Source organism: Phlebotomus argentipes, unplaced genomic scaffold (genome assembly GCF_947086385.1).
Source record: "Phlebotomus argentipes unplaced genomic scaffold, Phlebotomus argentipes genome assembly contig_15, whole genome shotgun sequence".
Classification (NCBI taxonomy): Eukaryota; Metazoa; Arthropoda; class Insecta; order Diptera; family Psychodidae; genus Phlebotomus; species Phlebotomus argentipes.
The window spans coordinates 11037221-11053650 of NW_026776181.1; the positions used below are offsets into that span (position 1 = coordinate 11037221).

The 16430-nt window shown below is 45.2% G+C and overlaps 7 protein-coding genes across 7 annotated transcripts; 3 read left to right on the plus strand and 4 right to left on the minus strand.

Annotated features, from left to right (window-relative positions):
- Positions 1 to 430: 430 nt before the first annotated feature.
- Positions 431 to 1067, minus strand: LOC132261476 (anaphase-promoting complex subunit 11). Its single transcript, XM_059760312.1, has 2 exons — positions 960 to 1067; positions 431 to 817 (listed from the first exon to the last, which is right to left on the minus strand). The coding sequence occupies exons 1-2, from the start codon at positions 976 to 978 to the stop codon at positions 579 to 581; spliced, it is 258 nt and encodes an 85-aa protein (XP_059616295.1). The 5' UTR covers positions 979 to 1067; the 3' UTR covers positions 431 to 578.
- A 137-nt stretch (positions 1068 to 1204) lies between these two features.
- Positions 1205 to 2679, minus strand: LOC132261474 (5'-AMP-activated protein kinase subunit beta-1). Its single transcript, XM_059760310.1, has 4 exons — positions 2090 to 2679; positions 1897 to 2028; positions 1739 to 1837; positions 1205 to 1667 (listed from the first exon to the last, which is right to left on the minus strand). Exons 1-4 carry the CDS (start codon positions 2555 to 2557, stop codon positions 1521 to 1523), a joined length of 846 nt encoding a protein of 281 aa, XP_059616293.1. The 5' UTR covers positions 2558 to 2679; the 3' UTR covers positions 1205 to 1520.
- Positions 2680 to 2995: 316 nt separating this feature from the next.
- On the plus strand, positions 2996 to 4857 carry LOC132261475 (glutathione S-transferase theta-1-like). Its single transcript, XM_059760311.1, has 4 exons — positions 2996 to 3255; positions 3317 to 3739; positions 3800 to 4460; positions 4777 to 4857. The coding sequence occupies exons 1-3, from the start codon at positions 3138 to 3140 to the stop codon at positions 3958 to 3960; spliced, it is 702 nt and encodes a 233-aa protein (XP_059616294.1). The 5' UTR covers positions 2996 to 3137; the 3' UTR covers positions 3961 to 4460; positions 4777 to 4857.
- Positions 4779 to 10471, plus strand: LOC132262441 (cadherin-23-like). The gene is made up of 10 exons (XM_059761713.1): positions 4779 to 4845; positions 4945 to 5500; positions 5578 to 5944; positions 6012 to 6970; positions 7033 to 7540; positions 7602 to 7926; positions 7985 to 8100; positions 8158 to 9582; positions 9692 to 9834; positions 9894 to 10471. The coding sequence occupies exons 1-10, from the start codon at positions 4779 to 4781 to the stop codon at positions 10435 to 10437; spliced, it is 5010 nt and encodes a 1669-aa protein (XP_059617696.1). The 3' UTR covers positions 10438 to 10471.
- LOC132261600 (26S proteasome regulatory subunit 8) lies at positions 10439 to 11957 on the minus strand. The gene is made up of 3 exons (XM_059760488.1): positions 11824 to 11957; positions 11581 to 11719; positions 10439 to 11523 (listed from the first exon to the last, which is right to left on the minus strand). The coding sequence occupies exons 1-3, from the start codon at positions 11839 to 11841 to the stop codon at positions 10469 to 10471; spliced, it is 1212 nt and encodes a 403-aa protein (XP_059616471.1). The 5' UTR covers positions 11842 to 11957; the 3' UTR covers positions 10439 to 10468.
- Positions 11958 to 11970: 13 nt separating this feature from the next.
- LOC132261601 (splicing factor U2af 38 kDa subunit) lies at positions 11971 to 13062 on the plus strand. The gene is made up of 3 exons (XM_059760489.1): positions 11971 to 12140; positions 12210 to 12364; positions 12435 to 13062. The coding sequence occupies exons 1-3, from the start codon at positions 12097 to 12099 to the stop codon at positions 12917 to 12919; spliced, it is 684 nt and encodes a 227-aa protein (XP_059616472.1). The 5' UTR covers positions 11971 to 12096; the 3' UTR covers positions 12920 to 13062.
- A 108-nt stretch (positions 13063 to 13170) lies between these two features.
- On the minus strand, positions 13171 to 14097 carry LOC132261602 (protein PET117 homolog, mitochondrial). The gene is made up of 2 exons (XM_059760490.1): positions 13910 to 14097; positions 13171 to 13848 (listed from the first exon to the last, which is right to left on the minus strand). Exons 1-2 carry the CDS (start codon positions 14086 to 14088, stop codon positions 13701 to 13703), a joined length of 327 nt encoding a protein of 108 aa, XP_059616473.1. The 5' UTR covers positions 14089 to 14097; the 3' UTR covers positions 13171 to 13700.
- Between the last annotated feature and the right edge of the window lie 2333 nt (positions 14098 to 16430).

Here is a 16430-nt window from a genome sequence, read left to right on the forward strand (position 1 = left end):
GATAATCTCTGCCCAGTGTCTCGCGATGAAGTAAGCAAAGTGTCGCTCTTTTCATATGTTACTCAATCAGCTGTGACGCCAATTAATAAATCAAACTTCCACCGATCATCTGAAGCCTCAATTCAATCTCTCTCAGTCTTGATTGACTTTCATTTTTGCCCAAAATACGTCGTGTTTATCTTCCCCGAGGCAGAAGAAGCCAATTTAATGGCCAGAGTTATGTGAGAGATAATCCACCAATATTGCCGCTCTTTTCTTGCTGCGCATCTCAAATCTTGAGCAACTCTTGCGCATCACGAGACCTCGATCAACTGTACATTCCTCATAGTTTTCCCTACTTTCAATCATGCCCCGTCTTCCGGTGATGAGCAATTAAACAATTAATCCACAATTAATTTCTGCAGTCAATTACAGAATTTCTCACCTGTTCTGCCTCGCTTCTGGATCACTTCTCAGGCTGATTCTCGGACACTCTTCACTCACACACTCACTGTTCTTCTAGAAAACACCAGGGAGATTGTCTCTCGCCTACACTCAACTCAGGAAAGGACTGAGATTGGGTTGGTCACTGGAAGTCTCTACTTGTCGTTGAATCGCCAGTTCTGGCGACACATGGGACACTGCTGGGTGATGGGCTGCGAGTTGAGCCACTTGACGATGCAGTGCATGTGGAAGCAGTGCGAGCAGGCGCCCCACACGAGCGGACAGTCGTCTCCCGGAAGAGTGCACTCTGGACAGCAGTTCTCGAAGGCCATGCGACAGATGCCACAGTTATCATCATTGGCGATCCATCGCCACGTTGCAACGCCTGTCCAGCCTGCAAAATAACAATAACATCAGCATCTGGACAGCAACATCCCTGTGTCCGGAAAGCACCTATTCCGGTCTCAGACAAAACAAAACAATGGCGGGTGAATTTGGTCCGCTTTTCAGACACTCCTGCCCCGAACGGTGCTTACTTTTGATGGTAACTCGCATTATTGCAGACCGGAGATTGCAGGCATTAGAAAATTGAGAGATTTTCACTGTTCTTTCATGGAAATATTTCACTGTAAAAAAGCACAAAATCACGCAGTTCGACTTCTTCTTCTTCGCTCGGCTGACAGCGCGTGTCAACACTGTTCGTCGCCAACTTCACACCGCGGTTCGCCTGGCGCGCAAAAGAAACCAAAAATTCAGGAAAAAGGACACAGAAACTCAACAATTTAATTCTTTACATGGCAAATATATTTATTCAATTTATCTCTGTAAACAGCCGTCCAGTATCAATAGAATAAAATCCTTTACAAGCAACAAATAAGAGAAAATCTGATTTCCAGAGCCATTTCTGGGATTTCAGAGATTCTGAATCCCTTTAAAGCGCCCTAAAAAATCCACTCTCTACACCATACACCGTTGGTTTCTTATGGCGTGCGAAGTAAAATCCTAAATTAGTTGGTGATTTGCTGCCAAAGTAAGGCAAGCAGCCCAAAAGACTCACTTTTGGGCTTCCAGGAAGCAAAAATGTGGAGATAAACATACTAAATGGGTTTATAGAGGAGCGTCGTGACGTACTTCTTCCTGTAGCGATGTGTGGCACTCAGTACCATCACTCCATCTTTGATGGACAGAGCGTACAGGTGGTTCAACATCACATGATTTGGTTCCGGAAGCAGAGTTGGCTCGCACTGAGGAGAAATTTGGGTAATGATTGTGTGTGTTTTGAAGAGCCAAGGGGGTGAACGAGGGTGTGACTTACAGATAGCGGGGTGTCCTTGTTGAGGATCACCTGGAGAAGGTGTGGGGGCAAAATTGGGGGTCCTGTGACCTTTTCCCATGGCTTGTTGGTCGGAATTTCCTGGAAAATAGGCGAGCAGTGGTTAGAATGTGCCTCAACAGGAAGACATTGCGACGTACTTGAGTGTACTCCTTCTGTTCATTGTTGCCACCCTCCTCGCTGTCCTTGGCCAGCGCCTGGAACACCTCAAAGTCCGACTGACGCACGGAAACCAGGTTGTTCTTGTTCCCCACATCGTTATCGATGTTTTTCTGCAAGGAAGACCTCTAGCAATCTTCTGAAGGACAGCAGCCCTAATACTCTTTTTCTCACCAATTTCGGGTCGTGTTTCCACTCTCCGTCCACCAGGAACTTGTACTGATGATCTCCCTCTGGCAAATCGATGATTGTGACGAAGTCTCCGTGGCTCCTCACCATCGGCACAGTCTGCCAGTCGGAGAAGGTGCCACTGATGTAAACCTGTCGTCCGCCGCCGTCCCACTTGAACACCGTGGGCAGCGCCGGATTCTTCTTATCCCCGGATTCGCTCTCATCCTCATCCCGCGGATCGTCTGTGGTGGTGTGGGCGCGCTGCCTGAACTCTGTGACAAACTCGGGCTCCTGGCCCACGGATTTCACTGTTTTCGTGTAGTAGGGCTCGTTTTCTTCCGCTGGCTGCGCCACGACCTTCTTCTCAAACACAAAAGCCTGACCATCCTTCATTCCCGGCGATCCGGGCGTCACGTCTGCCGAACTGGATTTGTGCCTCTCTCGCGGCATATTACTGCCCGCGTTGCCCATCCTCTGGTCGCTGGATATTCACGGAATCACTGAGAAAATCGCACGGAAAAGTACCAGGAAATCCTCCACTTCTGACACTTCTCAATGTTTTGACCCTGTCAGTATGACGTCACGTCCCATGCTGTGAGTTATAAATTAATGGCGCCGTTTCCCGCGCTTTGCACATTTGCTCATTTTCCCATTAAAATTCATAATATCGCCAAGTATTTTGCCACAAAGTGAAACTATCAACATCAGTAACAATAATTTTAATAGACATTCTCGGCTAAAGTGCATGTAATTCCATAAAAGAGTGCAAAATATCGACTTTTTGGCTGTTCTCAGTTTGAGGTTTTGTCACCTGTATTTGTAATCTCACCTGCGTTGTAAAAAGCACGACTCTCCAGCCTCGTCGATCGCTTATTAAATTATCAAAGTGTGGCTTTAACAGCGATACCACGATAAGTCTGTCCAGCTGGATATGTATTGAGCTGTTGAGTGGCAAAAAATTCGACCTTTCGCACTCACTTTCTGCCACTTCACGCTCAAGAACGCGTTTCTTTCGCAGTTTTAGAAGTTTTCCGAGTTTTCACAGTGAAAAATGTCATCAAATCTGAAATTTTACTCTAATCTCATGTCACAGCCATGTAGATCGCTGTACATTGTGATGAATCTGGCCAAAATTCCCTTCGAAACGGTGACAATCGCTCTCAGAGAAGGTGAGTCACTTCTTTCCCGGACACCTCGGAGGTTATGTAACGCTTCGGGGGCGCTTTGTAGGTGATCACGCCACAGAGTCCTTCGCCAGGGAAGTGAACAACCTCAAGACAATCCCCAGCATCAATGACGCAGGCTTCAAACTGGGCGAGAGCATCGCAATTCTCAGATACTTGGCCACCAAGAGTAGCCTCATAGTCAGATGGTATCCGACCGGAGCCAGGATGCGTGCTCGCGTGGATGAGTATCTAGAGTGGCACCATCTCAACGTCCGGGCGCCCTGCTCAGGCTACTTCGTCGAGAGTTGGCTGAAGCCACGCCAAACCAAGCAACCGCCCAATGATCAGGTCCTGGAGAAACGCCACTCTCAGGTCAACAAGACTTTGGATTGCCTGGAGAACGTCTGGTTAGCCGAAGGAGATTTTCTAGTCGGTACAGATGTCTCAGCTGCGGATATCTGGGCCATATGCGAACTGGAACAACTCAGTGAGACTTTTTTATGAATTTTCACACAGAAGCTGAACTAATCCTCGTCGTTTCTTCCAGCTCTGATTCCTTTTGACCCAACCGAAGGACGCCCGAAGCTGAGAGCCTGGATGCAGAGAGTCAGGAAGGCCACAAATCCCTTTTATGACGACGCCCACGAGACTCTTTGGAATATCAGGAAGAAATCAATGCAAAATGCTCAAAGATCGCCTAAATTGTAGAGAAGATCCATCTAAAGGGGCATTCATAGAGCGTTTCTGAGGACTTTTTTGATTTTTGTACAGATAACTTCTTCTGACATATGTTTTCACTGTGACTTCTTAAAATAAGAGCTTCGAAGAGCACGAAAATTGTAAATTTGTGTAAGGATAATTCTAATCACTTAAGTATGTACACTCAGAAACGACGATTTCTCTCAGAAACACAAATTTTCTAGTCAACAGCACAATCAGGCTGATGAATTCCCCTAATGTATACGATATCTTATCAACCAATGGCTGATTGATTGCTCGCAATCTTACCAGCGAACACGAAATATTGCCAATTAGAATTACAGTCTTTTCAGTGGTCAGTTGAAGACGAAACGGTGAGGTTGACAAACGATATTCCCGTGCCTTCCGGAAGCATATTTTGTACTCTGGTGATTTGTTAATAAACGAATTTGTTCTTATCAAAACCGCAATCAATGCTGCTGCAGAGATAAACCCGAAATAGAGATCAAGTAAGGTTGAATTTCGCATTTTCATGTATGAAAAACAATATTTATTAGTTGTAGATCATCAAAAGGATCCGATACACTCCTTATCGTAACGAAATATTTTGCGCACAGTATCAGTCAATTCAATTAAAAAGTCACCATCAAAAGTGAGTTTTTATCACCTAGGAGCGCTGAGTGTCGCATTGTTTTGGCGCTTTTTGGGGTGGAAATCGATACTTTGCCTGAAATTGCCAAGAATTATCTAATCTGTGTTCCGGGAATTGATTCCAAGTGCCTCTACTATGATTCAGTGTGACAATTAAGGCTTTTTTCGTGACAGAAATGGATAAAGGACTCTTCTGGTTGCTCGTGCTGCTCATTGTAACGCTAATCTACTCTTCAGAAGCACGTAAGTGTCTCGAGTTTGGAGAAAATACTATACTATTGAGTGATGTTATTGATGCGTTATTTCTATGCAACCTCCCGTGTTTTGTGACTCTTTCCGCAGAATGGACTGAGCCATACTTTCAGGATCCAGAAACTTCTGGAATCACTATCGGATCTTTCGATGGCACCACACTGCAGATGCAAATGGACGAGGAAATATCTCCTCAACCCTTTGATTTCCTCATCTTAACGTACTCAGGCACAACAGCGCCTACGATATCCTGGATCTTCGGCGATGACATTCGCTTCGGGGCGCTCTTTGAGCGTCGTGACAACGTGTGGGCATTGAGAATAACTCGAAGACAGGACTACGAGACACTGAATCTCCTGCAGTACATCCTGGAGATTGTTGTTGGCTCCACGAGAATGACTGTCTACTGTGCCATCAACAATTTGATAGACACCGATCCAATTGTCACGCTCCTTTACGATGGGCCTTGTGTTGCCAAAGAACTCGAAGCTGACTTAGACACCGAATGCCACGTTCATGTCCACGATCCGGACTCTTTGGAGAATAATGAGCTAACATACGCACTCATAGGCAATAATAGAGAGAATGAATTATTTTCTCTCCGGGAAATCGCCTCTGATGACTATTCTAAAACATACACGCTGATGTAAGTGTCTTAAACTAAGTTAGATTTATGTCCTGCGTCAAACAATATTAATCTGGTTATTTATGTCTCCCGCTCAGTGTTGTTCAGGAGCTTCGTTTTGAGGAACGCGAGGTGTACAACTTCAGGTCGGTCTTCACAGACTCCGGAGACAATACGGGAGAAGTGAGAATCGTGCTGGAGGTTGACGATGTGCCCAGCCTTCCGCCTCGATGGGTGAAACCCTTCTCAACTGAGAACTTTGACGAAAAAACTCCCCAAACTTTCGACGTGATCGCCATTGATGGCGACACAGGAATTAATATCCCGATTAAGTATCGCCTGGAGTTCCCTCTTGACCAGGACTGGTCGCAATACGATCTTGTGAGCATCGGCGAGGACAGTGGAGTGATTTCTGTGCAGGCCATCAATCGAGACGAGCTGAAACAGGAAGTCTTCACTTTCACTGTGAGTCATGCACCCTTCTGACTTAATATCATCTTATCAACGAATTCTTTTCTCTCTCTCTGTCTAGATAATTGCTTATAAAGCCAACGATGAGAATTGGTTGATCGACGGTCAAGCAGTTCTTATCGTAAACGACTTGAATGACAACTACCCAGAGATTTTCCTCACTCCAGAGACAGTTGAAATCCCTGAGTCAACATACACGCAACTCCCATTCACAACTTTTCTCATCAATGACATCGATTTGGGCCCCCATGCCACATATTCTGTGGAAATGTTGGCTGTTGGCGAAGAGGATGTCGAGGACTACCAGAAGGCCTTCACAATAATCCCCAATACTGGCTATCAAGACACCTCCTTCCTTATCACAGTGTCCAATGCCACCTTTTTGGACTACGAGGATCTCACATGGCGAGAGTTTCAAATGAGAATTATTGCCACTGAAGTGGACTATCAAGATCGCCAACGAGAGCAACTCATTAGAGTGAGTTTAACCAACTGGAACGACGAGGTGCCGGAATTTGAGCATCATCAGTACATTGTGGAGGTCCTGGAGACTGAAGGAGCCGAATATTTCCTGTCACAAGTTCAGGCTATCGATCGTGATGTTGATGATGAAGTTTTCCACTCAATTGTAGGCACTCTGGGTTCCCAATTCTCCTGCTCTCAAGCTGGTGAAGTGTCAATAGCCGAAAACAACGTGCTGGATTACGAGAGACAGACAAATGTGGTCATCCAGATCCAGGCCAGAGACTCCCTAATCACAGGACATCCAGGAGAGACTCTCCACACAGTTTACACTCAATTGGAGATTGTCGTGCTGGACGTGAATGATGAAACGCCAGATCTTCGAATGCCTCGCATGACTCCGAGAATCCTCGAGAATTCTCTTGCTGACACCGTCGTCACCACCGAGATTTTGGCCACAGATCCCGACACCACAGCCGATCTGGAGTTCTGGATCGACTGGGAAGCGTCTTATGCCACAAAATCCGGTCAGGAAGCAGAAAAATCCACATATGAGAAGTACTTCACCCAAAAGTGAAAATCATTTAAGACCTTACATTAATTCTAATGATCCTTTTCAGTTGTTTCATCATTGAGAAACACCCTGAGAGCATTAATCGTGTGTTGGGACATTTAAAAATTAATCCAGATTTTCCCCGCGACATCGATTATGAGATGTACGAGGTGATATACCTGACGATCATGGTTGAAGATCGAAATCAGGCAGTGAATTTGGGTGTTGCCGAAGCAATCTTGACAGTCAGAATTGAGGATGTGAACGACAACCCGCCACTGTTCGTCGGAGACACTCTGAACACGCTGAGAAGTGTTGTCGAAGAGGCTCTGGCCGGCACTCTGATCGGCACGATCGCAGCTGAGGATATTGATGGGCCAGAATACAACCAAATCACGTACTCAATCCAAGCGGTTGAGGAGCAAGGAACAACGCCAGGATGGGTGAGGATCAACCCAACAACAGGAGTGATCGAAGTGGAAGCTGATCAAGCGATCGATTGCGATGAACCTCCTCTGCAGCACCTAGAATACGTCATTACCCTAACAGACGGTTTGCACGTCACAAATGGGAATGTAAGATTTCTCAATTTTACAGAGTGTAGAAAGTGTTCTAGTTTCTCCTTGTCTTTCTCAGATCCTCATCGAGATGATCGACACGAACAATAAACTTCCTCAAGAAGCATCTTTCGAGAAGTCTATTCAGATCTACGAAAACATGACTGAAGGTGTCTTCGTGAGGATCCAGGCGACGGATAAAGATCGAGATTCTCCCCACAACTTTGTCTGGTACATGATTGACTACGAATCCATCAGGGAGTTGCAGAATCTCTTCGAGATCAACCCCGAATCCGGTGATTTGAGTGTTCGTCTCTTAGGAGGAGCAGAATTGGACAGAGATTTCGGTCCTGAAAGCCACTATATCCCTATTAAATACGAAGATAACTACCTAGGGAACGGAAGTATGCAATGCTAGAGATAGTAGAGTGATCATTTAGTTTGAAAATACTTGTTTTCCAGGAACAAACTCCGATAATACTTATGTGACTGTTTACCTGTTGGATGTTAATGATAATGCTCCTAGAATGCCAACTCCTTCTGCATTCCAACCAGTTGTGGCTGAGAACATAGGAGTTGTAAGTCCACAACCAAGTCTAGTTTCCGAATCAAAAACTATAAAAACGTATTTTCAGGATTACAACCTTCGAACTCTCATCACTTCCACAGATGCTGATGATCCAGAAACCCCAAATTCTCAAGTCTCCTACAGAATCCTATCGATCGAACCTGGAGAGAACCACGCAAATCCCATCCCTGACATGACAGAGGCTTTTGGAATTGTAAGTGATCGTGGAACCAACACTGGAACGTTGGTTGTCAGGAGTGACTTGAGAGGATGCTACGGCACCTGGAAGATCACAATCGAGGCTTACGATCATGGTGATGAATGGGATTCTCAAATCAGTTTGAGCTCAACAGAGACCTACGATCTCAGGATTGATCCTTACAATTATCACAGTCCATCGATCATTTTCCCTGTGCAAGGCAGCACAATTCGCCTGAGATTCAACGATGCCTACGTGAATTCTCCTCTCTTGATGACCAACGGCGTTCCCCTAGCTCCATTCGAAGCCTACGATCCTGATGGCGGAGACCTAGGCGACGTCAGCTTCTCCTTCACAGGGAGCGCTAATGGTGAAGATCATTTGGTCTTCAGATTTGATAAGGAAGATCGCGAAAGGTCCAACTTGAGAATCATTGAACTCATTCAGAGTCGCACGTACAGTGTGAATCTTCAAGCTCGAGACGGTGGAGGATCAACTAAGGATCTCAATGATTTGAGAATCATTTTTGTGGATATTCAAGGCGAGCCCTTCTTCAACGACCCTGTTTACCATGCTAAGTTTACAGAAAACACACCAGGAATGGCAGAATCACTTGTCCTGCCTGAAGCTGAGGATCCTAAAAACGAAGGAGTCACAAATCCTGAGGAGATGTTCTCCATCTACTATTTCATCTACCCGGAATCTGATTACTTCAGTCTTAATCCCGAAACCAGAGTCCTAACTCTAAAACAGCCCTTGAATCGTGAAGATGAAGATGTTCACACCGTTAATGTCATTGCTACAAACAATCGCGACGGACCAATTTCTTGGACGTCCAGCTCTATCCTCGAGATCCAGGTCGAGGTGGAAGATATCAACGACAATCCTCCTGAATTTGAACTGGATCACTACGGCGTCGGGATCACAACCAGTGACTTTGTCACAAAGGCTCTGCTCACAGTTGTCGCCACTGACCCAGATTTATCTGATCAGGGTCAATTGATCTACTACATCTTGACAGACACCATTGTTGCTTATGGGAACAATCTTGAGGGTATCAAGAACGATGCCTTCACAATGGAACCAACTTCGGGAATTTTGAGGCTAAATAGGGCTATTGACGACACACACACAGGATACTTTGAATTCCAGATCGAAGTCAGGGATTCAGAGACAGGCTTTGGGCCTCACACTGACCAAGCCAATGTGAAGATCTACATTATTGCTGAGTCCAACAGAGTGTCTTTCATCTTCCTAAATATGCTGGATGACGTCAGGGCAGAGGAGAATTACGTAAGAATTTGCACATTAGGTTTAAGTTACAGTTTTAACTATTCTTCTGATCTTGGACTCATTGCAAAATTCTTGTAAAATAATCTCACATAATATTTGTCTCTTTCAGATCAGAGCTGTATTTACACAACGCTTCGGTTTTGACGCCAATATCGATGACATCGAGAGGCGTTCTCAGAACGATAATCAGACCGTTGTGCGCTGCCATTTTATTGAGAATTCAGAGGCAATTGACGGAGACGTAATTAGAGCGTAGGTAGATTTCGGATAAGCATCGAAGTTTGATGCTAAAGATTTTGTCTCTATTCTAGGCGCATTGTTGATCTGGATTTCATTCAGGCTATTCAGAATGATCTTACGGCGCGAGGACTCTTCCTGAATGGTTACGTTCCAACAGATCCTGAAAGTGGTGATCCTCAGGACTCTTTCCAAGCTCTATTGAACATCATCCTGATCGTTGTCTGTGCGGTTTTGGGCGTTGTATGTGTGGTCTTGGGCATCGCCTTCTATCTGAGAAGTCGCAGTCTCAATAGACAGCTGAAGGCGCTCTCAACGACTAACTTTGGCTCAGTGTCGTCCAATTTGAATCGAATGGGCGCACCCACAACCAATATATTTGCCACCGAGGGCAAAAATCCCGCCCTGAACAACCAAGACTTCACCCGGGATTACATGTACGACACCAAGAGCGTTCAGTCTGACGAATCTGACTTTGTGGGCATCGACAAGGATCCCACATTTATGCCCTACACGAAGAACATCAGTCTGGATTCCGACAGCGTGAACCGATTCGGCGCCAAGAGTCTCAATCCAATGGTCGAGTCCAAGCGAGACGATGATTACACGAGATTTTAGATATAATAAAAGTGAGGGCAGATTTATTACCTTACTTCCAGAGTTTCTTGATCGACATATTCTTCTCCGAGTCTTTCTGCATTACCTTCGCCACGGCCATCTCGAAGTCCTCCTGCGTCACGTGCACACGTCGTTCTCGCAGCGCATACATGCCCGCTTCCGTGCACACGCCCTTTACCTCTGCCCCTGAAGCGCCAGGCATGAGTTCGGCAATCTTCCTCAGATTGATGCCGCGCGTGAGGTTCATCTTGCGTGAGTGGATCTTTAAGATATCCAGCCTGGCCTCCTCGTTCGGTGGCGGGAACTCGATCTTCCTGTCGATGCGACCAGGACGGAGTAGGGCGGGATCTAGAATATCGATCCTGTTCGTGGCCATGATCACCTTGATGTTCTTCGTGGCCTCGAAGCCGTCCAGCTGATTCAGAAGCTCAAGCATCGTGCGCTGCACTTCAGAATCTCCACCACTTCCGGATTCTATGCGCGATGAGCCGATGGAGTCGATTTCGTCCATGAAAATGATCGATGGTGCGTGCTCACGTGCCATCACGAACAATTCCCTGACCATTCGAGAGCCCTCTCCAATGAACTTCTGCACCAATTCAGAGCCAGACACACGGATGAAGGTGCACTCGGTGTGATGTGCCACAGCTCGAGCAAGGAGTGTCTTTCCCGTTCCCGGCGGCCCATACAGAAGCACGCCCTTCGGCTGAGCAATGCCCAGAGCGTCGAACAGCTCAGGATGCTTCACGGGTAGCTCAATCACCTCCTTAATCTCCTTGATTTGCTTATCCAGTCCGCCCACCATCTCGTAAGTAGAATCCGGGACTTTCTCCACCATCATCAGCGACACCAGCGGATCCACCTTGTTGGGCAGGATCTTGTGGAGCGTATAACTCTCATTCCTGAGCGCCACGCGACAATTTGGTGTCACATCGTTGATGTCAATGTTCTTGTCAATGTCCACCACGAATTTCCCCTCTGGATGCACTTTAACCAGCACTTTCTTCTTGTCCATGGGCTTCACCACCTCGCCCACATAACTGCCCTGTTCCTGCAGCAACTGAAGCTCCTCCCTCAGCATTCGGACTGCGAAAAGAAACACCCCAAGTCAGGAAGAGTCATGATAAAGCAACATAACCTCACCTTTAGCATTCAGCTCATTTCGCTGGGCTTGCAGACGGCGCAAATTCTGGCTTTTCTCCGCCACAACTAGCTGGAGTTCCTCTATTTTTTGGATGTAGTATGACCGGAAGCCCTCTCCACGGTTTACATCCACTTCCATCTGTTTTCCCATCCATAAGGCAGCAAAGAAAGAAGCTTCGTATTAGATCACTTTTCTTATCTATTTTGATGGAATTCCGCAGATATTTTATGCAGAATGCTTACCTTGGACGCGATAGTCATCCTCTAGCGGGTTTTTCACTCTCCTTTCGCAGAATTTTTCAGTAAATTGTTGAGAAATGCGATGAAAACAATGCACAAGCAGATTCTGCAGAATCACTTTCTTCGCCGCGTTTCGCCGCCAGGGAAGTAGTGTGAAGTGCGCTGCGAGTGTGGCTGGGGATTGTTTTCATTGCGAAGCCGCCGCTATTTTTGCGTCTTTTCCGGCATTTTCCGGCACTTTTCACGCATTTTCCGGTTGCAGTGCACACACGAGCCATGGCTGAGTACTTGGCGTCGATTTTCGGCACGGAGAAAGACAAGTAAGACGGAGAAATGAGTGCGTTATGCAGTGGACGCTAATGACAGTATTCCGGGTGGGCTCTTTTCAGGGTGAACTGCTCCTTCTATTTCAAGATTGGGGCCTGTCGTCACGGAGATCGATGCTCGAGAATCCACAACAAACCAACCTTCTCACAGACTGTGCTTCTGCAGAATCTCTACGTGAATCCGCAGAATTCGGCAAAATCCGCCGACGGCAGTCACTGTAAGTCCAATTTAACCTCAATTTTGGCGTCTTGAAGCGATTTCAAGTGTTTTTCTTTTTTTTCCGCCAGTGGTGGCCAATGTGTCTGATGAGGAGATGCAGGAGCATTACGACAACTTCTTCGAGGACGTTTTCGTGGAGTGCGAGGACAAGTATGGCGAGATTGAGGAGATGAACGTGTGCGACAACTTGGGGGACCACTTGGTGGGCAACGTTTACATCAAATTCCGTCGCGAGGAAGACGCCGAGCGTGCAGCCAAGGATCTGAACAATCGCTGGTTCGGCGGACGTCCCGTGTACGCCGAATTGTCGCCTGTGACAGACTTCCGGGAGGCGTGCTGCCGCCAGTACGAAATGGGCGAGTGCACGCGATCTGGTTTCTGCAACTTCATGCACCTTAAGCCCATCTCGCGAGAGCTCCGTCGCTACCTGTACGCTAGGCGTCGCGGACGCTCTCGATCTCGCTCCAAGTCTCCGCGACAGCGTCGCGAGAGATCACGCGAGCGTCGTCGCTCACGCAGCAGAGAGCGCGACGGACGGAAGGGACGCTATTGAAGCTCCGGCGGAGACAATGAGCCCCATCCTGGGAATTCTAGAGGAGGCGAGAGGCAGTTTCACGGATTCTCTTCCCTTAACCCGCACTGAAACCTCTGTACATGCATTGATTTGTGTAAGAAAAGTCGCCTCTGTCCCAATTATCTGTGTCTTTCGTGTCTGGAGGGGTGTCAGAGAACGTTCCAGAGGATGGAGCGCCCACCTCTTGCTAGGAAAATCTTCCCTGAACTAATTATGTAAATGCAACGTTAACGATGATTTACTCTCTGCGCACGTTTCATGAATTTCCAACTGTCGCCGTGGCGTCAAAATGCTCCGAAAGTCTGAATCACCCTCCGGTGCGAAGGATGTATAAATTTTCATCAAATTATCGCAGAATTTCCCAGCAAAATCACTATTTTGGTTGTACTTGGAGCGCTCTGGATCGTAATCTCAATTTTGTATATTTCCTTTTTTTTACTAGTATATCTGGAAGAAGCCCCTTTTTTATATAAAAAAAAAGTTTTATATTTTTTGTGAAATTTGTCTAACAGGTGAGTAACAAACATTTCTATATTGGATATTGAATAAAAGTAATTATCGAGTAAAACCTCGGATGAACATTGAATTGTGACTAAGAGAAGAGGATTTTGGCCCAAGCATTTCTGATGGGTCTGTAATCGCTTTTCTTTAATAATTTTCAGGCTCTCCTGATCAGTCCTTTATTCTTTTAACACTATAGGTAATCTTATTCTGTACATATTCTATCGAAATCTCCTGCACGAGTGCCACAGGGGTTTCATTACCCTCCAGAACCTTTCTCTAGTGCGTCTTGCTCTTTCTGCAATTGTTTGGTCAATTCTATTTGCTCCTGGAGTCGATAAGTGTTCTCCAATTTACGCCTTTGCTGCCTCTCCACATCCTTGATGACTCCCTCGTGCAATTTTGACCTGTAATTGTATAATTTTCATTGAATTTCACCCTCTACTGCGTTCCGGAGGGCCACTCGACCTGTCTGATTGCTGTTTGTAGTGCACATAGCCTATGATTCCCAGGGACACCACACATGAGAGACTTAGGGTAGTTTTTGCGAGGGTTGACATCGCAAATTCACACAAATTTCTACAATTTTCGCAGAGTTTTCCAGCAATTTTGGCGAATTTCCCGTGACAGCCGGCAACATTGAACATAACCTCAGTTGAGGCTGCGTATCTCTGTGCCCGCCAATTTTAAATAGATTTCGCCTGAAGAGTTTTTAATTCCATTTCCAGCTCGCTTCTGCACTCCCGAAATGGATTTTCTTAGAGTAAATATGATGAAACAACATCAATATTCCTCCGAGTGGGTGGACGTCAAGTTAATATTATCTATGACAACAGGGGAGTCGCGCAAAAGCAACAGTCGGAGGGTGAATTGCAACCCTCGAGTCTTTCACTCCCTTCCGGCCACTTTTTGCCCTCCTCGAGCATCTGCCCGGCTTTCTTTCCCTGTGTGCAGCGATAAAATGCAAATTTATCTCCCGATTTGGTCCTCGTTCTCTTGGGATCATCACAGCCAGGCATACAAACATGTTTAGTGATGTTGATTGAGTGGCGCGCATCTATTCTGTGAAATAATTTATCTACGCCCACGGGCGATTATATTTAGGGAATGCCATCCCCCGTCGCGTCAGTAAAAACACCACTCAATCTCGTCGGCGTATTGAAATTCCGCCATGGATTTTATCTTGACGCTACGCACGAAGTCTGAGGATTTTCTCGCCATCAGGAGAGAAAAAGGAGAATGGACAGTTTGGGCGCGAAAAAAGGGGAGAAAAGTGCAAATATTTTGAGAGTTTTGCAATTATACGATGTGTATTTGCTACTGATATGAATTAAGGGCAATATTTGCTCAAGTGATTAAATGCGCTTCGTCCCTTTTTGCGGGCGAGAATTGTTTTTCAATGCAGGAAAGTAAATAATTGGGGGATTTTTTTCGGTTTACGAGGGATTTAACTCAAGGCAAATTCAGGTAGAGTGCAAGAAGAAAAAAGTTGTTGAAAAAGGCATGAAAAGTCTGTTGAAAATGATGTGAAATGAGAAAGAGAGAGAAAAAATTAATTAATTTACTGTTCTCATGCTCTGAATTTTAGTGAATGTTCGTCACAATTTGCCCAGATTAACTCAATTATTGCACAAAAGAGAAGAGCACTTTCCATCGCCAGCACATGAATCATTTCATCAGTATTCAAACAATGCATCTCCCCTTTGGATTAAGCAAAAAATCACCCCAAATGCACTTTTCCAGCGGGAGTCAATCAATCATTTTTTCATCACAGCGCGGACTGAATGATTTTTAATCAAGCTGAAAATTACTTTGCCCCAATCATGAGGAGAATATGATTTTGAATTGGTTTTTAGATGGTGAATTCCTTGAAATTGAACTCTTTCCAATGGGGGGAAATTATAAAACAATCACGGAAAAAGAACCTTTTCTTTCATTCGAGTGTTGCAGATGTGTTCGTAGTTCAAAGTCAGCTGAAGTTGTTTGTCGAATATGAGTTGGAGAATCTTTGTCAGACTTGTTTAAATACTATAATGAATTTTTCTCGCTTGTCTCATTTGGCGAGAGGAATATTTTTCATTTATTTGAATACTCAGTGGAAAAAGGGAAACTCCTTGAACGAATTTTTGATGGCGAGAGCTTTTGATAAAAAAAACTAGAGCTTTGCAGGTTGAGAAGCAACTATAGTCATTTTAATTAATGTTAATGAATGAAAAGTGGCATAATTGCATTTGCTTCTTAGCTCATCGGTTTTCTGCCTTGCGCACTGTTTTTATGATGTACAATTTAAACATTTATTCATTTCTGTGATGTGGAAAATTGTCGGGGAAATTCAGCTTGATTGGCTGAAATTCAGTGATTTTCCATGTCGTCAGCATGAGTGAAAAATCGTCATTTTGTCAGTGAGCGTCAATCAATTGAGGTGAAAACGAGAAAAATCCATCAGTTTTTCCAACTCGAGGTGCACCAATTAAATAGTTAATTCGTTATTCTCTTCATGTGTAAAATGCAGAGCATCTGGTTCAAAAAAAATACTCTCTGACACAACGACTGTTGAAAATGTGTCTTTTCCGTGAATTTGAGATTTGACTCAAGGACGATGGTGAAGAAGACTATTCAAGACACGATCCTCTGTGGCTTTTTCATCTCCCGCACAATTTCATCAGATGCTGTTTGTTGTACACATGGAATTGTACACAGAGAATTTCTCGCATCCCATTTGCAATTCCTTACCATCTTCTAGACGACAGGCATCTTCAAATACACAACCAGACCAACATGCAAGTCAATCTCGGGTTGTCGAAATTAAGCCCAAAATGCAAACTGATGATGTGCAAATGCGGCAAAATTACATGTTTGCAGTGAGATGTTGAAGATGTCCTTAATTTTGGACGTTAATCAACCACAATTTAAAAAGGAACATTCTGAAATGCACTCGTGGCTTTTTATATTAAATGGAGATTTTAATTATTTTAGCAAAAATTCCAAC